At 37.4% G+C, this 9,052-nt stretch overlaps 1 protein-coding gene and 1 pseudogene across 1 annotated transcript; both read left to right on the top strand.

Moving 5' to 3' along the window:
- Positions 1 to 2,007: 2,007 nt before the first annotated feature.
- Positions 2,008 to 2,973, top strand: LOC128103632 (olfactory receptor 145-like). The gene has a single exon (XM_052728199.1). The coding sequence runs from the start codon at positions 2,041 to 2,043 to the stop codon at positions 2,971 to 2,973; it is 933 nt and encodes a 310-aa protein (XP_052584159.1). The 5' UTR covers positions 2,008 to 2,040.
- A 4,353-nt stretch (positions 2,974 to 7,326) lies between these two features.
- Positions 7,327 to 8,238, top strand: LOC128102595 (olfactory receptor 8B3-like; annotated as a pseudogene).
- The last annotated feature ends 814 nt before the right edge of the window (positions 8,239 to 9,052 follow it).

Genomic DNA, 9,052 nt, shown 5'->3' on the forward strand with positions numbered 1-9,052 from the left:
AGAGAGCTGACGAAGGTAATTGAATGTTTAAACTCTGGTATAATATCCATGAGGACTTAGGATTGATGCTCAGATCAGAAAACAAAAATAACACAAATAAAAATGATTTGGGAGAAATGCCTGGGGAGATAATAACAGAAGTATCACAATACTCCTTGAGCAACTTTTGTAGAATACTATGAAAGTCATCGGGTCAGTTCTGTGCAACTTTACTGTGACAATGTGGGATGAGAGAAAGAAACAAACAATGGATTTCTTCAAAGGAGGTGATTAGGAGAAGAGAATTTAATTTTGGCTCAAGTACTGAGGATACACAATCCCAAAAGACCAGGACAGGCATTGATTGAATCTCCAAGGCACTAAGGATACACGCTGGTCTAACATGTATAAGCCATCACTTCAGTCCTTTTAATATCTCTCTTCAGTCCCCTGCAAGAGCCCAAGAATGCATCTGGAGTATTCTGAGTGCATTATGAAATGAAACCCATAAGAAAATGGAGTTTCAAGCAGCAGACGTGATATAAGAAAATTGGTTCCTTTTCCTCTTGTTGTTTTACTGAATTAAGAAGTAGTGATACAACCTGTGGGCCATAATTCAGAAAGGTGTCTGGAAAATGCCTGAAAATAACTTGTTAAGCATTCTCATAGAATCAAAGCAATCAAAGACTCAGGACCTGGTATTGGCTTTCTAAGGCAAAAACAGTAAGTAATAACGACAATGAGTCCATGTTTTTTTTTCTCTTCTAAATGGGGTAACTTTTAAAATCTATTGTCATTAATATGTTAATTTTTATTTAACTTATTTGTTGAATTACTACTAATGTGTAAATAGTATATATGTCATATAATTCTTGATGTTTTGACCAAGAAAGTGCATTGTTGAAATGAACCAATGATGAAGTTAATATGTCTACACCCTTTGTACATTTGTGTGTTTTGTGCAGATAGTTGTGTATATAAAATATGATAATATAATGTCATTTTAAAACAAACAGAGATATAAAATATAGTACTATTAACTTGTTTATCATTGCTGAACATTTGAAATCAAGAACCTTTTTTTTTTTCATAATTGAATATTCTTGAACTTAGCCAAGGCTCACCTGTTTTACTCTCCTATGGGTTCCAACAACCAACACCTTTCTTTCTCCTCCTGAGAATGTGAGCATTACAAATTTCACATGCAGGGAAGATTATGCAGGTTTTCTCCTGAATTGCATTGCCTTTTCTGTTTGTACAGTAACTTTAGCTTGAGACTAGTCCAAGGATCCATGTTGTGCCTCTTTCTCTTTGTTTAGGGCAGGCTTATGATTCAAGTGAAATTCAAAGAAAAATGCCTGAGAAGGGTGAATTGACACCATCCAGAGATACAGTAAACATTTAAGTTGCAGTGCTTTTATTTAGTAACCTACCTCTCCATGAAAAATTTAAAATTCCTTGAGACCATGCATGTTCCTGAGTACCTTAACTATTCCTAGATTCTGGAACTTCTATTTTGTGTGGAAACAATGCTCATGATTTGCGCTCCACAGAGCTCAAACTGGCATCAGTACGAGGTCGCTATACCTTCCTTCTACATCCTAAAGGGATAAGGATATAGAGGATGAGAAGAGAGATGAGCATTTCTGTCCTGTTCCGTTCCACTGCATTTTTCTCTAGATTTTTCTAGCAGTTATTGTATAATGAGAATAATTAACCCAGTAGTGTAGTCTACTTGTGATATTGTGTGTGTGTGTATTTCCATGTGTGTGTGTTTGTGTTCATAGAGGGGGAGGTGTCACTGTAGAACAGGCTACCTTACATTCACAGAGGTCTATCTGCCTTTGTTTCCCAAGAGCTAGGATTATAGATGGGCATTATATTCATTTAGTAGGGAAGAATGCCACTTTGTATCATGTAACATCATAAGTGGGTACACTGCTTTCAAGTGGGTCATTGCATTCCCAGGACATTTCTCAAGATTATCAGAGATAGTTGTCAGTTGTACTTTTTCCTATACTTTTGCCATTTTTTTTTCTCCCCAGATTTTCTTGGCAAACAATGGCTGCAGCAAATGGCTCATTAGTGACAGAATTCATTCTCTTGGGGATAACAGAAGAGCCTGACCTCCAAGTACCCCTCTTCTTACTCTTTCTAATAATATATATGCTAACCACATTAGGAAATTTGACCTTGATCATTCTAATTGTGCTGAACTCTCACCTCCACACCCCCATGTACTTTTTCCTCTTTAACTTGTCCCTCATAGACCTCTGCTATTCTTCAGTGATTACACCCAAAATGCTGATGAACTTCTTAGTAAAGAAGAATGTTATCTCTTACACAGGGTGCATGACTCAGCTCTACTTCTTTTGCTTTTTTGGCATTTCTGAATGTTATGTGCTAACATCAATGGCCTATGATCGTTATGTGGCTATCTGCAATCCACTCTTGTATAACATTGCTATGTCCCCTAAGGTGTGCTTCTATCTTATGCTTGGATCGTATTTGATGGGGTTTTCTGGTGCCATGATTCACACTGGTTTCATGCTGAGACTGACCTTCTGTGATGGGAACACCATCAACCACTACTTCTGTGACCTCCTCCCTTTACTGCAGCTCTCCTGCACCAGCACCTATGTCAATGAGATGGAGCTGTTCATTGTAGTAGGAAAGGACGTTGTTGTTTCTACTTCCATCATTTTTACTTCCTATGGCTTCATTCTTTGCACCATACTCCAGGTGAGGTCCACTGAGAGCAAATACAAAGCCTTCAGTACCTGCAGTTCACATTTATTTGCAGTTTCTCTGTTTTTTGGATCAAGCACATTTATGTATCTTCAGCCCTCCTCAGCTGGGTCTATGAATGAGACGAAAATTTCTTCCATCTTTTATAGTATCGTGGTTCCCATGATGAATCCCTTAATCTACAGCTTGAGGAACAAAGATGTTAAAGTTGCCCTGAGAAAAACCCTGAGTAGGATAATGCATTGATTACCATTCTATTTAACCTTTGTCTGTAGTTAAACCCCAGAGAAATTATCAGTGGCTAGTGCTTTGTGAGTGCAGCTTTCTTGTTACATTTCTTTCTTCCATGGGTTCTTATGTATGAAGTTATATTGTTTTCAGGCTCTTCACTCTTTAAGGTTAATAAAATGCCTTTGTGGAACAACAGTTCTGTCTGCCACCTGAAATGAAACATGAATCCTGCTTGATTTTTGCAGGTGTAAAGAAAGGATCACACATTCATTCCTCAATGTCTGAAACATATTAAAAGAATCAATTGAGTTGAATTAGTTAGCTGTTTGATCTCATATTTTTAGAGTCTTTTCAAAAGTAGATAGCCACAGCTGGGCGGTGGTGTTGCACGCCTTTATTTCCCAGAACTAGGGAGGCAGAGGCAAATGGATCTCTGAGAGTTTGAGGCCAGCCTGGGCTACAGAGTGAATTCCAGGAAAGGTGCAAAGTTACACAGAGATTCCCTGTCTCGAACCCTCCCCCCCCCCGCCCCCCCCCCCAAAAAAAATAAAGTAGATAGCACTTCTCAGTCAGGAACTTCATAATCTTTTTCTTGTGTTTCATTGTGTGAATGGCAATATAGAAGATCTGAAGAAAATATAATTATACTGAAGTTCTCCCAACTGAGTGTTACAACAGAATTATAATTCACCTTTGACAAGATTATAAGGAAATATACCCAGCCTGCCTAATAAGGAATGTTAAATAGGTGGAGATGGAAGAATTAGGAGTTCTAGTCTATCCTCTGAATGCATTCTAAACAGACACCTGTGCCTGGCCCTTTGGCTATCAGAATATCAAAAAATTAGACTACAATAAATGTTTATTTCTCTAGGAATCTCCTGCTGGGAGATAGATCGAAGCACTAGGGACAATTTGTCTGCCAGAAGAGGATCTTGTCTCATCTAGAAAGATTAACAACTTTCAGATCACTTTGTAAGAAAGACTGATCTCTCAGGAGAGACATAGAACTAAGTCAATGATGCATAGGACCACATCTTAAGCAGACCACATAATTGTTTATGATTTTGCCTTTTATTTAAATCTTTCCATCAAGTCAGGTTTCCCTGAAAATGGCCTTGGGGAGCAAGTTGGGTGATCTCTATATTCTGCTTTTCACTATTAATTTGGCTTTTATTTGTTTATTTTTGAGATACTATTATATACAACATGTCATCCAACTCTTTCCCCCCTCCAAACCCAGCCTTAAACCCCTCCCTGTTCTCCTTCAAATTCATGGAATATTTATTCATTAATTCTCACTAAATGCATATTTGTGTTTTTAAATACATAGATAATAATTTGGCTCTTAATTGACATTTGGAGAATGGATGTTTGAATCTGGCTTATTGGGGCAAAAACTGTGAAGACAATTACATTAACAGAGATGAATGATTCTACTTTATTTGGGAAATTTTGGCTTCTACTTCAATAAGAATATGAGTCCTAAAGATGCAAAGACAATTTATTAATGAAACTATGAATTTGAGTAATTGATTTTTTTAAAGTGATTCTCTGCTCAGAGTTGGTGTTGGAACCACCAGGTGTGGTCTGCAAGAAGGTTGATTAAATAGGAAGCAAACACTTGTAAATGTTAGAGATGGTCTTTTAAGACAACAGCTGCTCTTAAAGACCAGACTCTTACAGCTTGAAGGGATTGGCCAACAACTGACAAAAAGAAAAATTAAACAAAGAAATAGGGGGAGTGAGAGACAGAGGGATGGAGGGAAGGAGGAGGAGGGGAGAGGGAGAGAGAGAGAGAGAGAGAGAGAGAGAGAGAGAGAGAGAGAGAGAGAGAGAGAAGGAGGAGGAAGAGGAGGAGGAGGAGGAGGAGGAGGAGGAGGAGGAGGAGGAGGAGAAGAAGAAGAAGAAGAAGAAGAAGAAGAAGAAGAAGAAGAAGAAGAAGAAGAAGAAGAAGAAGAAGAAGAGACAAAGAGAAAGGTTAGATATGATGTAGGGAATGGAAGTCCCTCATTTCCCCTCCCTGCTGGTCAAATTGCAAATTGATTATTGGTATACTTAGAATACTTACAAAGTTATCAAACTTTATTGTTCTGTAATTTCAGAGTTTATAATGACCAATCAGATGCATTTGAGATTAATTTGAAGTCATGTCTTAGTTTTCTACTGTGATCCACTACCAACCTGTAGTAAAGATAAATCTTACTATTGTTTTATTTTATTTCAATGTATTTTCTTATTGTGTAAAATCTATAAAGTTAAATAATACATGTTGGATTTTATCATTATATATAGTAATATATTTTTAAAGTTCATTTCCTCTGAACTTACTGTTTTAAAGCCAGAATAAAATTCTTATATATGACATTACCACAATGTTTTTATTCACTTATTAAATGATGCATATCTGGGTGAAATTTACTCTTAAAGCATTGGGAGTGATCATTTTACAAACAACACTCATTTTGTGTTCATATATGTTCAACTCCTTAGTATATATTTGTGTATAATTGCTATATCATGTGCTAACTCAATTTCTACCCATTAACACAACTACCAGATTGTTTCACAAAGTTGTAGTAACATTGCCCACTTCAAAAAGTGGCTAGACCATTTTTGATTCCCATATCTTTTCAACAAATAAACCTAAAGGACCCATAACTCATGTTGAGATAGAAGTGGTAGTTAAAAATATCCCAATTGAAAAATCCTAGAACATGGCAAATTTGGTGCAGAATTCATTCCACCAGACAGTCAAAGAAAATCTAACAATAATCTCCTCAAATTATTCCACAAAAAAGAAATATAAATGAACATTTCCAAATTCATTTTATGAAGCCACTTTATTACCCTGATGCCAAAAATCACACAAAGACTCAAGAAAATGGAATATTATATACCAATATTCTTCATGAACATAGATGTGTAGAAAGGGGAATACTCCTCCACTGCTGGTGGGAATGCAATCTTGTACAGACACTCTGGAAATCAGTAAGGTGGTATCTCAGAAAATCAAGAATCCACCTACCTCAAAACCCAGCAGTACCACTCCTGGGCATATACCCAAAAGTTGGTCAACCATACCATAAGGACATTTGCTCAACCATGTTCATAACACTGTTATTTGTAATATACAGAACCTGGAAACAATGTAGATGCCCTTCAACAGAAGAATAGATGAAGAAAATGTGGTGCATTTGCACAATGGAGTATTATGCAGTGGAAAAAAATGTCACCATGAAATTTGTAGGCAAATGAATGAAACTAGAAAAAATCATCCCAAATGAGGTAACCCAGACCCAGAAAGACAAACATGGCATGTACTCACTCATAAGTGAATGTTAGAAGCAAAGCAAAGGGTAACCAGGCTACAATCCACAACCCCAGAGAAGCTAGGTAAAGAGGAGGACACTAGAGGGACATATACAGATGGCCCCAGGAAGGGGAAAGATTTAAGATCTCCTGGGCAAAATGAGAGTGGGGAATAGAGGGCAGGGGATAGGAAAGGATGGGTGGTGGAACATGGGAGAGAGACAAGGAGGGAGAGCAATGAAAGAGATATCTTGCCAGAGTGTACCATTATGGGGATGGAGAGAAATCTGCAGCTAGGGAAAACCCCAGGAACTCATAAGATTGTCCCCAGCTAAGACTCATAGCAATGGTGGAGAGAGTTCTTGAACTACCCTTCCCCTGCACTCAGATTGGTGTCTATCCTAATTGTCGTCATAGAACCTACATCTAGTGACTAAAGGAAGCAAATGCAGAGACACACAGCTAAGCACTTGGCCAAGATCCTGGTGTTCAGTTGAAGAGAGGGAGGAAGAATTAAAGGAGTAAGAGGCATCAGGATCATGATGGGAAAAACCACAGAGATAGCTGACCCAAGCTAGTGAGAGATCATGGGCTCTGGGCTGACAGCTGGGGAGCCTGTATGGGACGACACTAGGCCCTCTGAATGTAGGTGAAGTTGCATGGCTTGATGTGTTTGTGGGTCCCCTGGCAAGGGGACTAGGACTTATCCTGGGTATGAGAACTGGCTTTTTAGAACCTGTTCCCTATGGTGACATGCCTTACTCAGCCTTGATGCAGGGGTGAGGGGCTAGGTCCGGCTCAAACTTGGTATGTCAGCCTGTGTTGACTACCCAAGGGAATCCTTATCCCCTACGAGGATGTGATGGGGGAGGGATGGGAGGAGCTGGTGGAGAAGTGGGAGAAGGGGAAGGAGGCGGAACAGGGGTTGGTATGTAAAAGGAAAGAAAGAATTTTAAATAAAATTTATTGAATGCTCTGTGTGTTCCTCTAATTTCACCATGTATTTTCCTATTTCTGCAGATTCTCTTAGGAAAAAAGGGCTCTGTCAACAGCTCTATGGTAAATGAGTTTGTTCTCCTAGGTTTAACAGTCAAGCCTGAGTTACAAATACCTCTTTTCCTGTTCTTCCTATTAACATATGTTACAACTTCATTGGGGAATTTAGCTTTGATCATTCTAGTTGTGCTGAATTCTCACATCCACACCCCCATGTACTTTTTCCTCTTTAACTTGTCCTTCATTAACCTCTGTTACTCTTCTGTTATTACACTAAAAATTCTGATGAACTTCAAATTAGAGAAGAACATTATCTCTTATATGGGATGTATGACCCAGCTCTACTTCTTTTTTTTTTTTTTTTTTTGCCATTGCTGAATGTTACACACTGACATCAATGGCCTATGATCGCTATGTGGCTATCTGCAATTCACTCTTGCATAATGTTGCCATGTCCCCTAAGGTGTGCTCCTATCTTATGCTTAGGTCATATTTGGTGGGGTTTTCTGATGCCACGATCCATATAGGATGTGTTCTGAGATTGTCCTGCAACAGAAGCACCATCAACCATTATTTCTGTGATCTTCATCCTCTGTTCCAGTTCTCCTGTACCAGCACATATATCAATGACATGGAGGTTTTCATTGTAGGGGCAAAAGAAATATTTGTTCCCACTGTTGTCATCTTTACCTCATATGGTTTTGTCCTCTCCAGCATCTTCCAACTAAATTCCACTGAAAGCAGGTCTAAAGTCTTTAGCACTTGCAGTTCACACATTCTTGCTGTCTTAATGTTCTTTGGATCATGTGCATTTATGTATCTTAAGCCTTCCAGAATAGGGTCTCTGGATGAGGGAAAGTCTTTTCCATCTTTTATACTATCATGGTTCCCATGATGAACCCTTTAATCTACAGTTTGAGAAACAAAGATGTTAAAGTTCCTATGAGTAAAACTCTGAGCAGAAGTTTTTGAGCAGACATTAACCCTTTTTGTGCTTATTGTTAGATGACAGGGTGATCCTGTGAGCAGTATGGCTTCCATTGGAGTTTTCTTGCTAGACTCCATTCTTACCACAGGATGAAATTTAATTTACCAAATTTGTATATTTGCTTTATTTTCCTTACCACATACACTGTTCATCCTCTAATCATTTTACTTTTCTAATCTCACTAATATATATATGTGTGTGTGTGTGTGTCTCACTAATATATATGTTTTATCCTATTTTATATATATATAATATTACAGAATAAGACTTATAATGATATTATTATAAGTCTTATCCAATAATATAAATTAATATTTCTTCATTGATTATAGCATTAATAGGTTGCACATAGGTCTTTGTGGAGGACCAGTCATAATTACCATTTGAGAAATATATGGTTCTGCAATTCTATGTTCACTTGTATTTATAGCCTCTTAACAAAATTATGGATGTTTCAGAAGCCATTGTTTAACAAACATAGATATTTTTGTATCAGTTACTGAATACAAGCCATATCACATCTTTAAGGAGTATTCATTACACATTCTTTGCTCAGATATTTGATATTTACACTCCGAATATAAATAATATTGATTATTTATAAATAAGCTCAGTTATATTTTTAAAATATATTTCTAATGCAAATAACATATTGAAACTCAGATAGATTGATAGTGTACATAATGACACAGGATTTTTCAATGACCATCATGTAAAAAACAAACTTTAGTCATTTATACCTACTGTCACTCTTTCTGTATTTATATCTACTTTATATTATAGGTGTTATTTAATTCA

Source organism: Peromyscus californicus, unplaced genomic scaffold (genome assembly GCF_007827085.1).
Source record: "Peromyscus californicus insignis strain IS unplaced genomic scaffold, ASM782708v3 Scaffold_11__1_contigs__length_118956290, whole genome shotgun sequence".
In the NCBI taxonomy this organism is placed as follows: domain Eukaryota; kingdom Metazoa; phylum Chordata; class Mammalia; order Rodentia; family Cricetidae; genus Peromyscus; species Peromyscus californicus.

Excerpts from the sequence above, each read along its gene's own strand:
- LOC128103632 (XM_052728199.1), top strand. The coding sequence starts at position 2,041 with ATGGCTGCAGCAAATGGCTCATTAGTGACAGAATTCATTCTCTTGGGG.